Source organism: Neopelma chrysocephalum, unplaced genomic scaffold (genome assembly GCF_003984885.1).
Source record: "Neopelma chrysocephalum unplaced genomic scaffold, ASM398488v2 Primary Assembly neopelma1_149, whole genome shotgun sequence".
NCBI classification, from domain to species: Eukaryota; Metazoa; Chordata; class Aves; order Passeriformes; family Pipridae; genus Neopelma; species Neopelma chrysocephalum.
Window position 1 is genome coordinate 340,373 of NW_020897811.1, and position 23,491 is coordinate 363,863.

General features: G+C 42.4%; 1 protein-coding gene across 1 annotated transcript; it reads left to right on the forward strand.

Moving 5' to 3' along the window:
- Window positions 1–2,349: 2,349 nt before the first annotated feature.
- Window positions 2,350–17,943, forward strand: NDUFA9 (NADH:ubiquinone oxidoreductase subunit A9). Its single transcript, XM_027701131.1, has 11 exons — window positions 2,350–2,469; window positions 5,230–5,400; window positions 6,237–6,334; window positions 6,521–6,612; window positions 9,163–9,304; window positions 10,185–10,287; window positions 10,999–11,066; window positions 11,202–11,278; window positions 14,467–14,562; window positions 15,906–15,972; window positions 17,667–17,943. The coding sequence occupies exons 1-11, from the start codon at window positions 2,421–2,423 to the stop codon at window positions 17,832–17,834; spliced, it is 1,131 nt and encodes a 376-aa protein (XP_027556932.1). The 5' UTR covers window positions 2,350–2,420; the 3' UTR covers window positions 17,835–17,943.
- The last annotated feature ends 5,548 nt before the right edge of the window (window positions 17,944–23,491 follow it).

Below are 23,491 nucleotides of genomic sequence, written 5' to 3' on the forward strand. Positions count from 1 at the left end.
CCTGAAGGTGTTGAGGCAGGCCAGGCTGCTCAGAAAAGCTGTTGTGAGACTGTCAGTCACAATGAAGGTTGACAGAGCAGTGGTGGGTAGGAAGTTTGGGGGTAGGAGGTGGAGGGTGCCTGCTACTGTGGTTCCCAGATACCAGTAAAAAGAGATGAACATGGTTAATTCTTTGTGCACCTGGACTAAGAAAAAAGTGTGAAGGAAATTGGGATTGTTCAGCCTGGAGAAGAGAAGGTTTTGGGATGACCTAATTGTGGCCTTCCAGGACCTGAAGAGACCCCACAAGAAAGATGAGGAGAGAATATTTCCAAGGGCCTGGAGGGACAGGAGAAGGGGGAAAGGCTTCAAATTGACAGACAGTAGGTTTAGATTGGATATTAGAAAGAAATTCTTTCCTGTGAGGATGGTGAGGCCCTGGCACAGGTTGCCCAGAGAAGCTGTGGCTGCCCCATCCCTGGAAGTGTCCAAGGCCAGGTTGGATGGGGCTCTGGGCTCTGAGCAACCTGGGCTAGTGGAAGGTGTCCCTGCCCACGGCAGGGGCTTGGAATGAGATGATCATTAAGGTCCTACCCAACCCAAACCATTCTATGATTCTACAGACAGTTCACAGAGCATCCAAATTTTTGCCCCAGATCCCAAGTCATCTCTCTGTGCCACAGTTCTGGCAGGGCTGCTATTTGGATTTACATCAGAACAGTAGTTGAAGTAAAACTGAGTATTTTGGAATCTGTCCAAATTGTCAGAAATATTCCCTGTTTTCTGCATTTTCCTGTGATGTTTTAAAAACTTTTTCATGAATATGAGCACCTGGTGTAAGCCAGGTTGCAAAAGAACGGCCATTTCTATTCCATGCAGACCAAAAAGCAATGGGAAGTCAGGGAAAAAACAAGGCTACGATAGTGCCAGTGGTAGATTCAGAGGGCCTGATATGATCATGATGTGACATTCACAGCAGCATTTGCTTAGGGCAAAGAGCCTCAGTGAAATGTCGAAGAGTGAAGGTAACAGAGGGAAACAGGAATTTTAGTGGTTGCATGTCTGTAATCAGAAGATTGTTTAAGGGTCATTTAAGGCTAATTTGATGAGGCCAGGTAATTCAAGGTATAAGTAATGAGTTAGTAAAAATGTTTTTAATTGGTCCAGTTCAGCAGCGGCCAAAGTTTCAATTGTTGGACTTGTCTCATTTCCCACAAGACAGGTATGAAGTGCAAGGACTTGTTGCAAGTGCAACAAGTGCTTGATGTGCAAAACAGCACATCCCGTAAGAGAGATTAGTCAATATTTAAGCTTAATATAGGCGAAGGGATGTTCCTGTGGGTGGACAGTGACAATATGACACCTCAACATGAGCCCAGGTGTGCCCAGGTCAGCAAGAAGGCCAATGCCATCCTGGCTTAGATCAGCAATAGTGTGGCAGCAGGACCAGGGAAGTGATTATCCCTCTGTGCTTGGCACTGGTGAGGCCACACCTTGAATACTGTGTCCAGTTCTGAGCCCCTCAATTAAGGAAGGTCATTGAGAAGACCTCATTAATGTGTATAAATATCTGCAGGGAGGGGGCAGAGGATGGACCAGGCTCTGCTCAGGGGTGCCCAGCAATGGCACAAGAGGCCACGGGCAGGAACTGATGCCCAGGAAGTTCCAGCTGGACATGAGGAAGAACTTTTCTCCTGTGCAGTGACCAAGCACTGGGATAGATTGCCCAGAGAGGGTGTGAAGTCTGCCTCACTGGGGATATTCCAGAAACATCTGGATGCAATCCTGTGCCCTGTGCTCTGGGATGACCCTGCTGGAGCAGGGAGGTGGGACCAGCTGACCCACTGTGGTCCCTTCCAACCTCAGCCATTCTGTGATTTTGTGAGGAGCTGGAGCGTGTCCAGAGAAGGGCAACAGAGCTGGGGAAGTGTCTGGAGAGTCAGTCCTAAGAGGAGCAGGTGAGGGAGCTGGGGGGGGGCTCATCCTGGAGAAAAGGAGGCTCAGGGGGGACCTTATTGCTCTCTCCAACTATCTGAAAGGAGGGTGTAGCCAGGTGGGGGTCGGGCTCTGCTCCTAGGCAAAAAGTGACAGGATAAGGGCACACAGTCCCTTAAGCTGTGCTAGGGGAGGTTCAGAGTGGACATCAGGGAAAATTTCTTCCCAGGAAGGGTGATTAGGCACTGGAAGGGGCTGCCCACGGAGGCGGTGGAGTCACCGTCCCTGGAGGTGTTCAGGGAACAACTGGACGCGGCACTCAGCGCCACGGCCCGCTTGTCACGGCGGTGTTGGCTCGCAGGTCGCTCCCGGTGACGCCACAGCTTTATCCCAGCCCCATTAGTTCCGTAATTCCGTGTCCGCGCTGTCCCGTGTCCCCGCCCAGCGCAGCCGCGGGGAGGCCGCGGCCCCGCGCATGCGCCGCCTGGCCCCGGGGAAGGCACAAGATGGCGGCCGCGACTCGCTGCGCCCGCGGGCTGTGGCTGCCAAGGGCAGGTGAGTGTCAGCGCGGGGCGCCGCTCCCGCCGGGAAACAGGCGGTCCCGGGGCCTCCGGCCGAGCCAGGGGGGTGCCCAGCATGTCGTTCCAGGCCTCGGGGGGTGCTCAGCCCGCGGAGAAGCGCTGGGTGAGGGAGCTCGCAGGGCAGCGGCTGGAGAGCAGCTGGCGAAAATGACATTTTCTAGGGCAGAAGTGATCGGGTTTCTGCCTCCCTTCTGCTCAGGGAAGTGGGATTTGGAGCCCGAAGGACTGCCAGGGGTGGGCTCAGGCTGTAGCCGTGGTTGTCGCGCTGGGACTGTCACTGCTCTTTTTTTTTTTTGCATCCCTTTTACCGTTTCTTAGGTGACTTTGACCTTTTTGCCGTGATTTATAGTAACGCTCGACTACCAATATTATATTTAAAGCTTGTGTTTGGGCCTTTGCGGCCAGAACAGAGATTCGGTTTTTGTTTGGGTTGATTCCGGGCACGCTCCTGTGTTGGGTGAAGCGGAAGGTGACAGGTTTTGTTTGGTTGGTAAAAGTAAGGAAGGAATTCAAGAAACTTTTAATGGGAGCTGTGGGTTTTTACTGTGTGTTTATACTTAAGTGGCTGTCAAACTGCCTTTCAGGACAAAATTGGAGATTTAGGATATTCTTCCAGTTTGTAAGGTGTGGAGAGAATAGGGATAGACAAACTTTTGGGTGGAGAAAAAGATGATTCAGATTTACTGTGGATATTTGAGGTTTAATTCACAGAATCACAGCATGGTTTGGGTTGGAAGGGACCTTAAAGATCATCTCGTTCCAACCCCCTGCCACGGGCAGGACACCTTCCACTAGCCCAGGTTGCTCCAAGCCCCGTCCATCCTGGCCTTGGACACTTCCAGGGATGGGGCAGCCACAGCTTCTCTGGGCAACAGAATTTGTAGTGAATATAGTAGTGGTTGGGCATGTAGCCATAGATAGTGATAATTTATGGCACATCTTGCAGGCAGATTTATGGAACAAGAAAAGATGTTCATCCCTAAATTCCTTATAGTGCAAGGCAAGCAACAACAGGTGTATACACAAAGGTGGCAGAACACAAAACAGTAATTAATTGTTAATATACCAGTGATAGCATTATGAAGAGCCTGTCACCAATAATTTTTACAGAAACAGCAGTAAAAAACCCCAACAAAATAGTTGAAAGATACACATTTGTATTTATTTTTAACCTTTCACATCGTTCTTACGGGTTGATCTGTTTAGTAATACTGTTTTTTAACAGGTGCTCACAGTGGACTGAAATCTTGTTACATTTAGGTTTTGTGTTGTAAGGCCTGAAATGTTTTCCTATCTAAAAGTAGCAGAGGTAGTTTTAATATATGAGTATCAATATTGTGTATTTTTTTTTAGTAAACCTTTAGAAAGAAAAGTGCATTTAAACAAAGCATTGGGGAGTGTGACTTGTCAAGCTTTCTCTTCACCACTTCAGCATATCACCTAGCCTTTTTTTTTTTTTTAATACTTGAAGGAATCCTGCTGCTTATAAAGAACCCTTTTCTATAAGTCTGCATTTCCTAAAAAATAATTTAAATTACAACCCCCTTGTTACTAGAACACCACAAGGTAACAAGATCCCTCAGTGGGATCCTTTATACTTGTACCAAGCTTGGGTAAGGACACTGGGAGTGTCTTCCTTTTTTTTCAAAGTCTCAAGGTCTCTGTTTCAATAGTGGAAAGGCCCTGTATATCTGCTCCTTAAAGACAGAATCCATGCCCAGTTTAAGCTTGGGCCTATTTTGTAGTAAAGGTGCTTTTTAGGAAGTCATATATCTACTTGAAATAGGTATAAGACAAGATATCTTATGTTGTCCTGTTTCTATCAACCAGTTATGAAGCATAGTTTCTAGACATAGTATACCAATTTGAAAAGTACAAGTGTATATGTGTTATTGGTTTATTTACTGTCAAACTGTCTTTCAGGACAAAATTGGAGATGTGAGATCTTTTTCCAGTTTGTGGGGTATGAAGAGAATAGGGATAGACAAACTTTTGGGTAGAGAAAAACCTCCTTCAGGCACTGAGATCTTGCTGGATTTTCTGATTTGAATTCTGCCAGTTGATGTAACAATATAATTTATATCTAAACATTCCCTATTCTTTTGATCTTCTTAACATCAGGGCTGCAATGTCAGTGCCACTGTGTAACTGGTAATACCTGGTCACATCGAGATAAAACCTAATTCAGTGTACAAATAGCATTTGTGTTGTTTTTCCCTAATGCATCTGTTGTTCTGATATCAAATACTCATTTTCATTATGATTCTTGCTACTTAGATTTACACAGAGAACATTAAACTTGCTTGTTCTTGTCCAGAAAACGCTTATGTCCCTGACTTAATAAAGGTTGGGAAGTGATTTACTGGGTTTCTGTTGTATCCCCAAGGTGGTTTTCCAGTGGCAGCTCTTACAGTCAGATGTCTGCCTTGTGTTTATGCATCTTGTATTTCATCTGTCCCTTTCTTTTTATGAGCATGAACATGCACTAAACACCTCAAATTTCAAAAATCTTCTTTGTTTTGGCTAATTTGGTTGGAGGGAACATGTTCCTTCCTTCCAAACTCCCTACTTGTCAATTTATCATCAAACCATAGACTGGTTTGGGTTGGCAGGGACCTTAAAGATCATCTAATTCCAACCCCTTAATGGATCTGCAATGGGAAAAATAGCATAAGCTATAAGTTAGCAGTGTCAAATCCCAGTTGATGTCACACACTCCTGTTCTATGTTGCAGGGCCTGGAGTTTCTGTCCTGGCTGGAGCCCCCTCCGTGCTGCAGCAGCACCGCCAAGTCCATCACGCCGTGATCCCCCATGGAAGGAGCGGCCGATCCTCTGTCAGTGGCATCGTGGCCACTGTCTTTGGGGCCACGGGTTTCCTGGGAAGATACGTTGTCAACCGTTTAGGTGACGTGCTGGGAGTGCTAATTACAAAAAATACATAAAAGCTATTTAAGGAAACTGATTTTCCTTCAGGTTGCAGGGTGATCTAGAAACCTCTGGCACATTTTGGGTCTTACAAGTGTTCTGCACAATGCTTTTGTAGCGTTTGGTCTCCTAAAATGCCAGGATGTGGCAACTAGTAAAATTTGTTGTATGGTTTTAATTAATTAAATAGTTTTAATCTAGGAAATTTCAGAGCTTTTGAAGATTAGGGTCATTAAAATAAGTCATACTCCTTCCAAGTATTACTTTTCAGCCTGTAGACTGAAAATCTGAGGATACAGCACATATTTGATTCTTCTGGTTTTAGCCTTATTAGGACATTTTACTAAAATATGTGCAGGAATTTGGTTAGAATTCTTTAAAATTGCCCTTTTGTATTTTAGGTTTCAGAAAATAGCCTTTGCTTTTTTTTTTCCCCCTCCCTTCTCCCTTTCATGCAACTTAAAAAAAATATCAATATCCTTATATGTGATACACTTTCAGGTATTTTACTATGTTTATGGGACACACCGTTGTTTTTTGTTGTTTTTTAGCAAGCTTCTGTATTTTGTCTTACAAGCCTAAATACTCAAAAAACCAAAAAATCTTGTTTAAGAATTCCAAATATCTAGGTTCAAAGACTTGCTTCTATTCTGCTTTTAGCTTTCCAGACAAGTATCCAAGATACCTGTATCTAATGTTGTTCTTTATTGCCGGGGGGGAAAAAAGAAGCTTTGTTTATTTAGAAGTTCATCTACTTAAAGTGATGCGTTTGCTTGAGGTAAATGAAACTTTTTGGGGTTTTTTTGGGCTCTCAGGTCGCATTGGCTCTCAGGTGATCATCCCCTATCGCTGTGATCAGTATGACCTCATGTACCTGCGGCCCATGGGGGACCTGGGGCAGCTCCTCTTCTTTGTAAGTCCCTTTGCTCTGGCTTTAGATCTGTCTTCAGATCCAACACAAACTCATTGCTGTACAAAGCAATCTGTTAATCATTCTCAGAGACACAACTCCAAATGGAAATGGTGTGAAAGAGCTTTCTCTGATGGTGCCTGTTTACACGTTATCTCATCTTTCTCCCATTTGATGCTCTGGTTACAGGAGTGGGACTGTAGGGACAAAGACTCCATCCGAAGGGCTGTGGAACACAGCAATGTGGTCATTAATCTTGTTGGAAAGGAGTGGGAAACAAGGTAATTTGCCTTTTTTTTCCCCTATATTGATAGATTTGCACCAGGTGTTGGATGTTGTAGCCACGTTTTTACATCATGTGTGTGCAGTCATGCTGCCACTGTTCTTGGCTTCTACAAAAAGACCAAGCCAAAATTGTGCATATACAATTTCTTCTGTTTCTTTAAATGATTACCTAGAACTCTGGTTATGATGCACTCTGGAAAAGGGCATTCTTTCTATCATTTTCCAGCTTCTGTCAGGAAGATCAATGTGCTGCTTTCCCACACCTCACAGATATTCCGAGTGCCTTCCTACAAATGACACAGACTCACCAGTTTCTTATATTTACAGTATATTTATATGACATTTATATTTATATTTGCATTATATTGATATTTACATTATTACAGAAGTGAGATTTTGTCCTTTCACTTGGGCATAGTGATGAGTTGTAGCCTACTAGACTAAGCTCTAATCAAGCTTTTCCTACTCTCTGGAAATGTTAATATACAGGAATAGCTAATGGAGACTCCCTAGGATTATGATTATTGACATCATTCCTTGATAGAATTTTGGCACAGACAATATTAGCTACAGAAGCATTTTTTAATGATAATTTCGAAGAATAGTTCCTTTTTGAAATCCATTAAAAAATTCCCATATTTGTTTTAAGTTAAGAATACTTGTAATAGCCTCATTTTTTTTGTATGCATGCAATTATGTCCACTTTATTTAAAGCCTTGTGCAGAACTGCCAGACAAAAACTTAATTGTGTGATTTCCCTTCATGAGATACCTAATTTTGCTGTCCTGGTAAACAGAAACAAATGCAGATATCAGTTTCATCTGTGTTTACAAACCTAATGCCTCTGTTGCTCTTTTTTCTTATCAACAGCCATTTGTTGTTCAAATTGTAAAATCAGTAGATAAATTGTATTAATAGATCAGAATTAGTAGTCTCAAATGGTATAATTATTTTTCCTGGAATAGAGATCAAATACTTATTCCTATCAAAACAGAAGAAATTTCTTTAATGTGGGAGTGAGGGAAGAAAACAAAGTCTGTACAGTTGACCCAAGGACAATGTAATCTCTGTTTGTCTCTGATGTGTATTTCATGGCTTCTTCCCCCCTCAAAGTTTTGAGATTTGTATAAAAAGTACGATTTGCCTAAAGGAGGGTTTCTTTTTTAGTGAAAGGAAGTGTGAGGACAACACCACAAAGTTTTATTCTAGTTGAAAATCCCTCAAACCTTGTCCTCTGGACAGTTTCAACAGATTCAAACAGACAAGTCTTGGTACAAGTTAAAGACTTTTGAACATTACCACTGCATTGCACAAATGTTTTTATCACGTATTTTATACCTGTTGGTGTCAGTGGTGGTGCTGAAACCGTGAGATAAAATTCTGTGGTCTGTTGAACACAAGGTCAGACTAACCATTGTAGTCATCCCAAAGTCTCTGAAAAACTTGGGCAGGAAGAAAAAAAAAAAAAGATTAGATTTAGAGATCAGTCAAAATAAGGAAAGCCTGCCATGAAATACTTTCCTCCCTGCCTTGTATTCATGTACAGACCCATCTGTGTGTGCCATGTTGTTTGAAACTCCATAGTTACAGGAGGGATGTTGTTTGTTCTTGTGTGTTTCTAAATCTATTTTTGTGAGTAGAACAGAAGTGATGGTTCCCAGGATCAGATTAGTTATTGAAGGGTCAAAAATAACTTCTTATTTTGAAGGCTTTCTTTGGAGTCCAGTGGGATCTGAAGAGCTGTGGGAGTAGATAAGGACAGGGAGAGAGAGTTTGGATAAGATGTTTGTTACCCAAAGCAAATGGGCAAGATTGAGGAGTGCTTACAAGGATAATATAAAGATGTGAGAGACCAGTTCTCTTTCTAGGAGATTTGGGATAGTTGCAAAGAATTGCCAGCCTACAGTGTCAGTTCTGCTTGGAGACAGAGCTTCTGTGTTGTTCTTGATCAGATGCCAAACTAGTTTACAGTTTAACCCCCTAATATAGGCCCCTTGTTAGGGCTCCTCTGAAATGGCTCTAAATGCTCTGACAATTTGATTTTTTTCCATTTGCATGAGCACCTCTATGATTCTTGGTTTGTTTCTGACCACTTTCCCAATGCCAAGCATCTGCCCTGACTTGCACTGCTCGGAATTCTCGAGCTCCTTTGTAATGTAATTAAGTTCATCAAATCAAGTCAAATTTTGAACAGGTTTTGTAAATACACAGCTTTGCTCAGAGCTCAAGATGCAGCAGGGCTTCTCTTAATAAAGATAACCTGTTTTCACTTGGGCAGAGTTTTCTGTTTGTTGCTGACAAGTGGGCAAGAGGATTTTTCTTGCTGATATAACATGTGAAAAACAGAGAATCTGTAATTCACTTGCCTCTGATTTTTATTATATGAAGAGTCCCTCATGAAAGGAAACTTAATCTGTAAGAAAGAGCATCAAGATAGGTTTTTGAAATACATTCAAGTAATACTTTGTGATTGCTTTTCTCCCTGGTTGGCAGGCAGCCAGGGTTGGTTGCTCTTAAAGTAAAATTTGGGTTTTGCCTTGTTTTAGAAACTTCAAATTTGAAGATGAATTTGTAAATATTCCTCAAACTATCGCACAGATAAGCAGGGAAGCTGGTGTGGAAACATTCGTTCACATTTCTCACCTTAATGCCAACCTGAAGAGTCCTTCCAAGTACCTCAGGAGCAAAGTAAGTCTGGAATCCATTTGAATATATTTTCTGAGAGCCTACTTCTTTAAAAATTATTTATTTTATTTTGTTTGTTTCCCCAACTGGGTCTGTTTGAAGGAAATCAGTGTGTGAACTTACTGTGGAATGTTTTCTGCAGCTGAGACATTTTTGAGGTGCTTTACTTACTGGAGCTTGAAATCTACCTTAGTACTCCATGTGCTCTGAAGGGAAATAGATGTTGTATTCCTGAAAACTCTTTCCTTTCTTTTATCCTTGAATATCTTTGCATCTAAAATCACTGTCATTAAGAAAGAGGAACTGAGTCGACAGTTTGGGATCTGATATCAGCCCTAACATCTAAGGCTGGAATAACCTAGTAAGTAGTTGATGCCAAATAATGTTGCAAAAACAGATGAGTATCTGGCAGGAGCCCTTGGAGTGGGATTGTTACCTGCTCTTGTACAAAAAAAAATCTGGGTTTGGTATCCTATAATTTTTTTCCTTATTAGGAGCTATAATTTTCTATTACTGATTTTTTTTTTCTTTTTTAATACAGCTACTGTCAGTTTTTCAGCTGTTTTTGTTTTGTTTGGTCTCACTGTACTTTGCATTATCTTTAGTATGAATCTATTTATTTATTTAGGCTTCTTTTTGAAGTTGTCCCTTTAAATTTCTGTCACTTCACTAGTGAGACTGCATTTTATCTCAAACAGAAGAAATGATCTACGGGATTTTTTGGGGCTTTCGGAGTGTAACATCTCAAAAGATCAAATGGCTTAGATACAGATAATTTTTGTGCTTCTGATGGTGTAATTTCTTTCAGTTCTGTAGTCACACATCCACTTCTGATTTGTTCAGAGTGGACCTAATGAATGTGTTCACTTTAATTGAATGCTAGGCTGTTGGAGAGAAGGTAGTGAGGGAAGAATTTCCAGATGCCATCATTTTGAAGCCCTCAGAGATGTTTGGGAGAGAAGACCGATTTCTCAATCATTATGCAAGTATGTGCTCTTGAAATAATAACCCCATGTGTGATCTGTATAACTGTCTGTAGAGAACAGAGGAAAATGGGATTTACTTCTGATAAAAACAGGTGTGTTTTTATCAGAAATGTACTTTGTTACTGAATGTGCATAGTGGGAAACACAGAAACATCATAAATTATCTCTTGATGGAATTCTTTCTGAGTCTAGTTAGACTTTGCTCTTTGATTTTATTTTTTTTTAATTATTTTATTTTGAGGGAGGATGTGTACTGTTGTTTTTTTGTTTTTTTTATTTAGATTATTCTCAGCTCATCTGAACCCTCAAAGTAGTTTATACCCTGAAAGTAGTTTGTCAAGTTGGTAATGCTCAAATATGAAAATCAACCTGAGTCGTTCTGGGTTTAGAAACAACAATAGTATCTGATGTATGAGCAACAAATTGCTGTACAGGATAGAGTGGAACCTGTTTTTCTGTCTTTCGAAGTTGAGATATCTCTGAACCACTCTAAACAGTAAATACAGCCTTCCCCTCCTTGTTTAGAAGAAAACTGTGTGTGGAAAACAATGCTACTGGAATTGGATGGGAATTCTTCCCAATTCTGTTTTTTTTTTTTTTTTTTTAAAGTTAAGTCAGTTTTCAGAAGAGTTCCACATTCAGTATGTTGTAAAGTGTCTTGCTTGTTTGCTTCCTGAAAGGATTCACAGATTTTCTCCCTCTTTCTGGCAGACATGCGCTTTTTTGGTGGTGTGCCTCTCATTGCTCTGGGCAAAAAAACAGTGAAACAACCAGTATATGTAAGTTTTCAATAAAACAACACAATCCCAAATCCTCTCTGGGTGGATTGGGTACATGTAAATAATTTTTGAAACATCAGTATGTGCATATATTCCTGTTTTCTGTTGGTAACGGTGTGAATTTGTTCCTCACAGGTGGTTGATGTAGCAAAGGCAATTATTAATGCAATTAAGAATCCTGATGCAAAAGGAAAAACATATGCCTTGGCTGGGTAGGTCACTTTTCTGATTCTAATTAACTGAAGTACTTCTTTTTGGTGTCATTTTTTGGCATGCTGCACAGTACATTTAATTTCTCCATCCATGCACACAGTTTGAGCTGCAATAAATTCCACCTCCTTTTTGGGAGGAAAAATGACTCGAGCTGTTACTGTGAGTACTCTGAAAATCCCAGTTTGGGCCCCATTGCATTTCATGTTCTGTGTGTGCACACAGAGGAACAGACATCTTGGGAAGCATGCTGGACAACATAGATTTGGAGAAAATTCTGGTAAAGCTGTGTGGAAAACACCTGGAATTAGAATAGTTAGAGGCAGTGGTTCTCCTGGTAAAGGCAGGGGGTTTACAGGTTGCCCAGAGAAGCTGTGGCTGCCCCATCCCTGGGAGTGTCCAAGGCCAGGTTGGATGGGGCTCTGAGCAACCTGGGCTAGTGGAAGGTGTCCCTGCCCGTGGCAGGGGGTTGAAACAAGATGATCTCTAAGGTCCCTTCCAAACCAAACCATTCCATGAGTCTATGATCTCTTGGAATATTTTGTGTACAGAAGCTCCAAGTCACAATGGGTCATTGGGAATAAACTGTGGCAAATGAACGGTAATGGGTCCATGTTTGATCCTGTAACACAGCACTGGAGCTGGTCTCATTCCAACAGATGTGGTAAAAGGAACATCAGATTCATTGGTAAAGAAAACAGTTGCTAATTAAGATATAAATGATGCTGAACAGCTTTCTTTTTTTTTGTATTGCATGCGCATCTCTGTCTCCCCCTCCTACATACCAAAAATGTGCATCATATCTGGATTTTGCAAAGATACTAGGATTTTATCTGACGTTAAATTGGTCTTTCTGTGCTCATTTTGTGAGACTTGCAGTGATGAATCTTTATTCCCCCGATCCAGAGGTGGTTGTCGGTTTGGCTCTTACTCGTGTCGTGCCAGTTTGTTCTGTGCTTTAACTGAGCTGCTGAGGAAGTTGTTGTCCTGGCAGGTGCCCTGGAACAGGCAGCAAGTGGATCTTCAACTCCCTTTGGAACATGCTGAGGGACTTCTGCTCCAAAACTAGTAAAGTGAGAGAAAGAAGCTAACAGTAGTCTGAAAGAACTAACAACAGCAACAATAATCAAGTAACTTGAGGTTGCTTTACAAGCACTGGGGCGATAGGAGGTGTCACACTGAAAAACCAGTGCAAACAAATGCTGGACAGCTTTTCAAACCCCTGATTTTATAGATATGTAGGTGTCAGATGGACACAATTAATGCAAACCCGCAACATGTGATGAAATTAACCCTATTTTACCCCCTGGGGGCAAACTTGAACATATGTCAGTACAAATCCAAAGCCACCTGCCCCAAAAGGAAGGAGAGGCATCTGGTTTTAGGTTCAGCTCTGCCTCAGCAGAAGCAACTGTTCCAGCTGTGGGAGAAACTGAGAATTGTGCACTAAATAAAACACTATTTGCATCCAGATGGAAGGGCTGAACTTTAAATGTGTTCCTGCAGTTTCATGGTCTAACTTTTTGGCAGTTTACAGAAGACCAGGAGTTCGGTGCCCAGGTTTCAGAGGCGGGAATCCAAGGAAGGATGCCAGGCTGTGGTTTCAGGAACATAACAATGCCTGAAAAGACACTGAATTAGTGCTGGTCTAAACTGAAGTTCCAAATCAATGTTAGAAAACCAAAGGAACTGTGCAGCATAACCCTTGACTAAAGGTGCATGATACACCTCTTTACATTTTTGGAGAGGAATTACCAGTTTGTGTTTCAAATACTAATTTTGGAAAAGAGCAGAGTATTTCTGCGGGTGTGGGGGATTTTTTTGCTATTATATGGTAAAATGGAGTTTTAACTGTGACAGCTCGTGGTGTCTTTGCTGTTTCTGAATGACTGAAGGTTTTTATGGTTTACCTGTTCCTCTCTTTCCTCCATGGAATTAGTTTTACTTCATCCACTTGTTAAAGTTGTCTTGAATACTGATGCTCTCTAGAACTTTGCTGTCTGCTAAAATAGGGGTTCATGTACTGACAACTCAATGGGAGACTTTTCCTGGGGAAGTTGTATTGTTAATGTTTGGTAATTTGTCAAGACAAAATCCTTTAGTGTAACTTCATAAGTGCAGATATCTCTCAGATTCTATAATCCAGCAATCTGGATGAAGTTCATAAGGAAATTTGAGTGTAGAATTCTTTGAATTCTCCCAGATATGCTGCCCTACCTTGAAGTATATGCATTAGAATATTTAATTTCCTTTTGCAAGGTAAAGTAGTAGCAATTTGGGATTCTTTTTCTTTTTCCCAGCATTTATCAACAGACTTTGATTGTGGTTATTTTTCTGAGGAACATGTCAATTGAAGGCTGAGTTTTCATGCAACCTCAGGCCTTGATATCTTGTGTGATCTTGGGTCTATCAGAGTGGAATACCAGCAAATTGCCTTGAAAGCCAAGGGAGATACCTGATGGCTCAGTTCGGAGCCATCTATAAAAATTGAGTATAAAATGCCAAGTCAAAGTCTGAACAAGAAAGGAATGGGAATTCCCAATGGTGTATGTTTCTCTCAAACTACTGCAGGAGACTGGCTGCTTCCTTCTCTCCATACTAAGAGAGAGAGAACACATTTTTTTGGGACAATTTATCTTGGCTTCTTCCTCGTGCTTTTGGAGAGACCCGTATATTCTTAGTGGAGCATAGGCAAGTGAATCAATTCCCCTGCAGCCATTTGCTGCCAAAGATGGAATGTGTTGTTAATAAACCATCCTTAATTTTCCATTTGCCTTCTGGCTTCCTTCTATTACAGACTGCAAAATTATCCCAGCACTGGAAGTCCTGTGTCCAGAATTTGAGTCAGACGGAGCACGTTAAAGGTGTGCTTTAAAAGCACCCAGAATCCGCTTTATCCAGTATGATTGTGGTGGGCTGGCCTTGGCTAGCAGCCTGATTCCCCACAGTGCCTTTCTGCTGCTTCCTCATCTCCATACTTTTCCCCAGCTCCTTCCACAGGCTGGAGTCCTCCAGGAGAAACCTGCTCCACCGTGGGCTCCCCGTGAGCTGCAGAGTGGACAAATCATTTGGATTGAAAGAAACAATTGGGGGCTGGAAGGCTTTAAAATTCTTTGTCACCTGGTGCCAATATTTAAGTATATTGAAGTACACCTGACTTGCCTGTAATGTTTGTTGCTTCTTCCCTCAGCCCTCACCGGTACCTCCTGTATGACATGGTCGAGTACATCTACTCAGTGTCCTATCGAGCCTTCATTCCCTACCCGCTCCCACGTCCTCTCTACCAGTAAGTGGGACCCTAATAAGGCTGAGGGAGCTGGGGCTGTTCAGCCTGGAGAAGAGACACTGAGAGGGGACCTCATCCATGTGTGTCAGTGTGTGCAGGGAGGGGGCAGAGGATGGACCAGGCTCTGCTCGGGGGTGCCCAGCAATGGCACAAGAGGCCACAGGCAGGAACTGATGCCCAGGAAGTTCCAGCTGGACATGAGGAAGAACTTCTTTGCTGTGCAGTGACCGAGCACTGAACAGATTGCCCAGAGAGGGTGTGGAGTCTCCCTCACTGGGGATATTCCAGAAGCATCTGGATGCAATCCTGTGCCATGTGCTCTGGGATGACCCTGCTTGAGCTGGTGACCCACTGTGGTCCCTTCCAACCTTACACATCCTGTCATTCTATGATTCAATAAGAACCTGGGGCTCTGGGAGGCACCACAGAAGCATAAATACCTGTTGCATTGGTTATTTGCTCTGGCCAGTTGTTATTTAACATGGATGACAGAAATTGGCTTTTGTATTGATTTGGGCCAGTGTTAGAGGTAAGTTCATACTGAGATCTTGGCCTGGCAATTTGAGCAGTGTGGTTGTGAGCAAGCATTTATTTGTCTATGATTTGAGGACAGTAACATCTTTAAAACATATTTTTGAGAAAAGACTGAGTCTAAGAGGCACATAAGCCTAGTTCTGTTTACATGCAATAACTTAGTAAATCCCAGTCTGCCAGGTGAGCACTTCAGTAAGAAGTTGGTCTTGAGACACTGAGCAAGAGCTGTAGCCTTATTTTCTTTGCTAGATTTTCTTTGTTTCAAGGGAAACTTCATATCTGAAAAGCACAAATGTACTAATCCTCATCCTTTTTATAGATTGCTCCAGATTCCATCATCTTGTTTCTAGGGCTGATAACTCATTTAGTTGTCAGCAAGTGTGTTTTTTCATGGAGGCACTGAAGGAAATTTGGTGACTAATTGGATTACTGCCCACACCACTGGGGAGCAGAGTTTGGATGAAAGGCCAGGGGCAGGACTTGAATGCCTCTGGTGTGCAGGGAATTGGATGTGGGGGTTTACTTTCCCCACCCACTAACACTCATTTTTACTTCTAGATATTTGCTTCTCCATTCCCTTTCACAGTAAAATAATAGAATACTCACTAATTCAGTAGCAAACAGTTAAAGTTACCAGAAACACAACTAAGAACTTGGTGGCTGGTGCTTTAATGAATTCATAGTTTGCAAGAACAGCTACAGAGCAAGCTCTTGCTCACTGTTTATGTGTGAAATATTTTTACCAGTTCATTTTCTTCTGTGCACATGAATAATGACTGTACATTTTTCAATACTCTTTCTGTTTACAGTTTTGTTGCACGATTCTTTGAGATGAATCCATTTGAACCGTGGACAACACGGGACAAAGTGGACAGGGTAAGTGTGTGGGAAAACAACCCCCAAATCCTTCTTGGGAAACATTTCATTGTGTATTTGTGACTTGCACTTGTAGGTTTGAACTCAAGGAGTGCTGGAATGTTTGTACATCAGGTGGTGTAGCATTTCAGTCAGTTCAGTGGCCAGAACTTGGGTATAAAGAATTGCTCTCAGACTGTGTGGATGGTACAAAAATGGATATTTTAAAAAATAGTGTAAAAAGTGGTCAAGGCTGCCTGTTTCACTGTGTCCCTGCCCCCTTCCCCAAAAACACATGCTATTGAAAGTAGCAAAGCCAAAGGAGAGATACTCCCCACTCTCTTAGGTCCATTTATGTACCTCTAGATGCATTAAAGTCACTTATATCATCCAGATAATGATGTTTTTTAACAACTGAAGTTGAACTGACAACTCTGGATACAGCCCAAATTCTCACTTAACATTCGAGTGTATTTCTCATGAAAATGTTGCAGCTTCGTGTTTATTCCTGTCTTCTCAGTTTGTTTCACTGGGGGTGGAGAAGTAACTTGGAGAAAAACAACTGCAAGCAAGGAAAAAGTAGGATTTAGCAAGTATTAATGTCAAAACTTGGCATATGTGTAGGCTAGCAAAGATAATCATGTACAGTCCCTAAGCTTGCTGCTCTCTGAGGGGGGAGGGACTCTCCCAACTATTTTTTAGAGTTGGAGTTTCAAGACCTTTTGTTGTAACACAGTATCAATAGCCTATTTTGAACTGATTATCCCCAAATTAATTTGAGACAGGATACTACCATGAATCTGGGAGAACTGAGTCCTGTACTTAGAACTGCTCACTGAATAGCTCTAAGCAATCAATTTTTATGTTCACATTTCTCCATCTGTAAAATAAACTGGTTTCCTGTTCTGGTTGAAAATCATTGTGAAAAACTGTAGAATAAAGGAAGGGAGGATTTGTGCCACACTGAAGAGAATTGGTGTTGTAATGCTGTTGGCTTTATTGGCCCAGGGTACGGATGTAAGAGGGGAGTTTCTCCATGTCACTTCTGTGTCTGATTGTTCCTCTTTCCCAACTTTTCATCCTTAAATAGTCTGTACAATATTACACATGGTGGACCTAAAGACCTTTCAAGGAACAACAGCATAAGAGGAATCTACATGTGCTAAGATTTAGGTCATATGTGTTGCAAATGTGGTAATGAAATTAAATATGTCCCTCTTCTAAACCATGAACAAGGGACTCTGTTCTAATCCACGAGCAGAGCAAAACAACCTACCAGAGGTGACAATTCAACACACATATTCTTGACAAAGAAGAACGCACATAATTTGAGTTCAAGAGTGAACTTCCCTTGCAAGTTTGGCTTAATTTTGTGCTTGCAAGGCAGTAACCTCCCTGATAACGTATGGGGAGAAAAGGAAGACACTTTCTGCATGTCCCACTGCTATTCAGTCCTGATTCCAAACCTGAAGCCTGAAGGGCTTTTTGCTGGTTGCAGAACACCTGTATCTCCTGTTGAGGTCACTGGTACTCAATACCTTGTGTAATTAAACCATAGTTCTGGAGGGCCACACTGAATCTTCTCCTCTTCTCGAGGAAAAGCAGTGAGAAAAACCCAGTATGTGAACGATTGCATTGGGTGCGATGCTGTTGATTTCATCAAGTGAATTATCTTTTCTTTCTTTTTCTCCCTACCCTCCCTATTCTCGTTAAAGTTTCACACAACAGACATGAAACATCCTGACCTTCCTGGTTTTGAAGACCTGGGTGTTCAACCAACACCTCTGGAGCAAAAAGCCATCGAAGTCCTGCGCCGTCACCGCGGATTCCGCTGGTTGGATGCTGAGCTGGAGGAAGCAAAGCCAAAGACATATCCCATGTGACACCTGGCAAGAAGGACACTTCACACTTCCTAAACTGCCTTTGTATGACCCAATTTATTTGGAGAACTGTGTACATACTGAGTAAAATATATTAATCATGTAAACTGTATTTCGTGAGTGTTGCCTTCTCGGTTGTGGGGGACTGTTATTGCAGTGCAGATTTTCTCTTTTAAAGGTCATAAAAGCAAATTGTAGCTTAGCTGCTGAGCATTACAGCGTTTTGAAGGTTGGGATTAGAAGGAATGTGTCTTGACATTAGTCCATTTCTCCCTTGGCTCTCAAACATATCACTGAGCTTTAGCAGCGCTCAAGTGATGTGAAGAATGTTACAGTTCAGGACTGGGTTGCCTAAAACACATCCTTGCCAATAGGGATTGCTGGTACTGCCACCTATTCAGATTATGAGGTCTCAGATAGAGCCCTGGTTTTAAGTTCTTGACTCTTCTGCGCCCTGAGCACAGCTCTTAAAGAAAATGCCAGCCTCCTTTCAGGCAGTTGTAGAGAGCGATAAAGTCTCCCCTGAGTCTCCTTTTTTCCAGATTAAACACCCCCAGCTACCTCAGCTGATTGCTGAAGATCGGAATCTCTCACTCCCTGTATTGTTGCCAAACTACTGTGAAACTTCTGGGCGCAAAAGTGTTTCTTAAATTTCAACAGCTTCCACATTTTGTTCTTCCACATCAAACCTGCTGCTGCTAATGTTTACTCTGTTAGAAAGAGATGGGCTCTTGTGATAGTGAGAGGTTTTTGATCCTGCCTTCTAAGGAAGTATTCAATTTGGCTTTTGTGGAGTGTTTATTTTTCTTTTGATAACATAAGTTTAGTGGCTTTAAAATAAATCTGGGAGTTCAAAAGCTAGGACAAACTGGAAGTGAAGTGCACGTTGTTAATAATTTAATCCTTAACTTCTATTATTTTTCTGACTGCAAGGTTTTCTCTATCAGACCCTAAATGAGTAAATGAGTAATCTCATTAGCACTCATCTAATAAGTGTTGCCCTAACCTTGATTCATTGCATGTTGTTCACATCCTGCTGTGAAAACGTGTTCCTGAACTCCTTCACAAGTGCTGGTGGAGTACAGAGAGATGCAATTATCACGTAGCCCTGCATGGCTGACAAGCAGTTTCCATTTTCAGATGGCAAAGTGCTGCAGTAAGAGCTGCCAAAGGCAATGCTGTGATGTGAGGTGCCAATTCTGGGAATGCACCATCGTGCAGGGATTTATTTTTTCCCCCCTCAGTCAAAGCACAGCTTTTCCCCTACCTTCAGCTGCACCACAGAGCTCTCCTACAGGATCTTAATTCAGACAACCATTAGTGAATGGGCAAGTGATGAATATCCAGGAGAAGTTTTTGCTTTAAGCAGCCTGCTCCACATCAGGCAGCAATATGGGTAAAGGGGAGTATCACATCACAATACTTTGTCTTACATATCACTTTTGCTTCCTACCTTGTGGGAACCACACTGTGATTTCTCCTTAGTTACCCTTCCAAAGCACTTTCTCTAGAGGTCTTGATTTTTTTTAAATTTTTTTTTAAAGTAATTTATTTTGTAATACAGCCCAGAGTACAAAATCACTGTAATTCATAGAATCACCAGGGTTGGAAAAGACCTCCCAGATCATCGAGTCCAACCTGTGACCTTGTCCCCCAGCCCAGAGCACTGAGTGCCATGTCCAGTTGTTCCTTGAACACCTCCAGGGATGGGGACTCCACTACTTCCCTGGGCAGACCCTTCCTATGTCTAATCACTCTTCAGTGAAGAAATTCTTCCTGATGTCCAACCTGAAACTCCCTTGGAGCAGCTTGAGGCCATTTCTTTTTGTCCTGTCCCTTGTTCCCTGGGAGAAGAGCCTGACCTCCCCCCCGCCCCTGGCTCCACCCTCCTGTGAGAGAGTTGAAGAGACTGAGAAGGTCCCCCCTGAACCTCCTTTTCTCCAGGCTGAGCCCCCCCAGCTCCCTCAGCCACTCCTGGTGCTCCAGGCCCTTCCCCAGCTCCGTTGCCCTTCTCTGGACATGCTCAAGCCCCTCAGTGTCCTTCTTGCAGGGAGTGGCCCAGAACTGGACACAAGACTCAAGGTGTGGCCCCACAAGTTCCTGTGGGAAATATTGACGACCTTTATCCTTTCCTGGGAAGGTAACTGCTACTATAATCTTTCGGTGTGGAAGGAGGAAGGTGTGGAGGACCGAGAACGAGAAGGCAAATGCAGAAAACCCAACTTGCCTTTTGAGATCCCCCTGCAAGTAGAACTGAAGGATACTTGCATTTTAGGAAATAGAGTGGGAATAGTGTCTTCATCTAAGGGTAGAGAGAAGGGTTTGGACACATAATTATGTGCATATTTCTGCTGAAAATATGATAGCACTTAATTTCCACTGTAGATAGTGTGTCACTGTGATTGGAACAGGTGACTTGGGTAGAATTAAGCCTTCCTCTCTGCTGCCTTATTCTTAGATCTCAATTTTTCTTTCTTGGATCACTTCAGAAGCCTTAAAGGTTTCTTCAGTTGTTTAGAGGGCAGATTTTTAACGACTGAGAAGAGCCTTCACACTGGCAATAATTACACTGTAGTCAGTGTAATTATTGCTGTTATTTCTTCTTGCTTTCTGCTCTCTCTGCTGTTATTTCTTCTTCCTTTCCCTCTGCCCTAATAGAGACACATGGATAGGATTATATGAAATGAGGAGCTCAGAGGAGTGTTACATTTAAGGTAATCCAAATTATGAGTAATTTATGATGATGTTATTGCAGAGTTATGGAAGCAGAAGGTGGAGGATGCTGGCAAAACAGCACAGGAAAGCTGGTGGCAGAGCTGAGAACAGAGTGATGGTGTGCTGCTCCATGGCTTCTTTCTCTCCTTCTACCAAGGAGTTATAACCTGGGGTTCAGTCAGCCTGAACACCATTCCTTCCTGGAAAAGCTTGCAAATGTAACATCATCTGGGCGTGTCAAAAATTAGAAAATGCAAATTGCCTTTCTCTCTGTCACTAGGGAACCCCAGGGATTTTGTTGTTGGGATTCTGATTCGGAGCAGGATATGGAGTTCCCAGTTTGAGAAGCACGTACAGCAACAGGTGGACACGGGTTTGCCCCTCATCGCCACAGTCTTGACTTGCATCAAATCGGCCAGTAGTCGGAGCTGCTGCTCAGCGAATACTTCTCCAGCTTTTCCACCTCTTCTGTAACTTCCTTGGCCAATATTCATCATCTGGGCTGATACAGCTGCTTAAAAAGGCATTAAATATTTTCCTTCAACGTTTTCTGCTTTGTGTGGGACTATATATCTATCTATATATATAGATATATACACACACATATATACACATCCAGAGAGAAGTGGTCAAGGCTCAATGTCCTGATAGACACTAGTGACAGGTGGTGTTCCTCAGGGATCCATATTGGGACCCAGCACAGGAAGGACATGGACCTGTTGGAGTGAGTCCAGAGGAGGGACGCCAAGGTGATCAGAGGGATGGAGCAGCTCTGCTGTGAGGAAAGGCTGAGAGAACTGGGGTTCTTCTGGAGAAGGCTCTAGGGAGACCTTGGAGCCCCTTCCAGTACCTGAAGGAGGCTTACAAGAAAGCCAGAGAGGGACTTTTTACAAGGGCCTGGAGTGATAGGACAAGTGGGAATGGCTTAAAACTGACAGAGAGTAGGGTTAGATTGGATATTAGGGAGAAATTCTTCCCTGTGAGGTTGGGGAGGCCCTGGCACAGGTTGCCCAGAGAAGCTGTGGCTGCCCCATCCCTGGGAGTGCTCAAGGCCAAGTTGGATGGGGCTCTGAGCAACCTGGGATAGTGGGAGGTGTCCCTTGCCATGGCAGGGAGGTTGGAATTGGATGACCTTTAAGGTTCCTTCCAACTCAAAGCATTCCATGATTCTATCTATGATTTTGGCAACGGAGGGTGCATGTTCCTTGCTTTAAAACTATTGAGTTCACATGTCTTAGGATGATCCCTGAACCTGAGTATTGCAAACCTCCTCTGCTTGGAGGACATGAATCAACTGGTATGTGAGGTTTAAACTTATGCTCTAGCCTTTGTACAAGTGGATAAACGGGAGGTTTTGTTCTCTGTGAAGTTGCCCACTGCCTTTGGCCAACAGGATGGGGACTCACTAGGGGAAGGGAGAAAAATAGGAGCACAGACACATTCTTTAGATATCATTTTCTTTGGAAGTTCACCTCTAACTAATATTGCTGCCACTAAAAGGAAGCTGGTGCTGCCACTGCATTTGTTGAGGTTCTGAAGGCTGAGGGCATCCTTGGCAAAGCAGAGGTTTGTGTTCCAAAGAAGTGTTAAATACATCAGTAACTTGGCATAGTGACAGATAGAGTGAAAATGAAAATGAAAGGTGTTTGCCTGTTTCCAGTTTTACCATGATGATCCTTACCTGTTTCTCACATGTGCTTTATAGCTTTGAGTTGGGTTTGGATAGGAAAGGAGTGTTTAGCTCTCAGTTTGTGATAAACTGCACGTCACCAGTTCCTTTGCCAAGGCTTGATTTCCCTCACTAGCCACTCCAGTTTTCCCACACAAGGTCCCTTGGACCTGTGATCTCCAGTTGCTGGCACTTGGACCTCCAAGCACACACATGCACATGGAATAGAGAGTCCCTCACTCACGAATACTCCTAGAAATGGAATTTAAAAAGAACACAGGTGTGGGGCATGGGAAGACAAGCACACTGACCAGCCACTCATTACTCTGTTTGTTACTACCCAGACCACCTTATTCCCTTCTTTTGCCTGCCTTTAGGATTTTCCCAGCCTGCACTTCAGTGGATTTATAAATCTTTAACAAAAGAAGAATAACCTCTCACATCTTTATGTTTTCTTGAATAGATATTAAAGAAACAAAATAAAATATAATGACACAGCACAAGTTAAACAACAATCCACTTCACTTCCCCATTAATTAATTTATACTGTAAATATTTGGAATTTTTCATCTAAAAAATGCTAGTCATCAAAAACTGGTTCATGTCTATTTGAAATTCCTCACTTAACTTACCCTTTTAGAATCACAGACTCATTGGAAAACACCTCCAAGGTGGACCAATCTCCACCTTGTCAACTAAACCACAGCTTTAAGTGCCACATCCAGTCACTTTTTGAACACCTCCAGGGGTGGAGACTGCACCACCTCTGTGGGCAGCCTCTTCCAGTGCCTGACAACCCTTTCAGTGAAGAAATTCTTCCAACCTGAAAAGAGGAAAATTCAGAAATGCAGAAGAACACCTTGCTTTCCTCCTTGGTTTTGCATTTCATCAAGCTTGGCTTTACTGCATGAGCAACAGGAACCCACACTGGGAGGAAGAATTAGAAGAGGGAAAAAAAGGTTTTTATTCTTTAGTGTCTGGTGGAATGGGGAGAAGAGCCAGTCTAGAGACAGGAGGTATTTAAGGGAATATTATCAGTCCCTTTCAGGACAACTAAATCAGAGAAGAGACAGAATCATTTAAACTGTCACTGAGGGATTTTTTTAGTCCTGACCAAACCTTGTGGTGGAACTGTGATAATCAATAATAAGATTATAAAAAAACCCAACTACTTTCATTCACTTTTTTTTCCTGACTTTTCTAAAGTAGGACATAAATTTATATTTACCTTTCCACTTTCCTCCCTCTCTGTGAAACTACAGCCCTGTTGAAACAT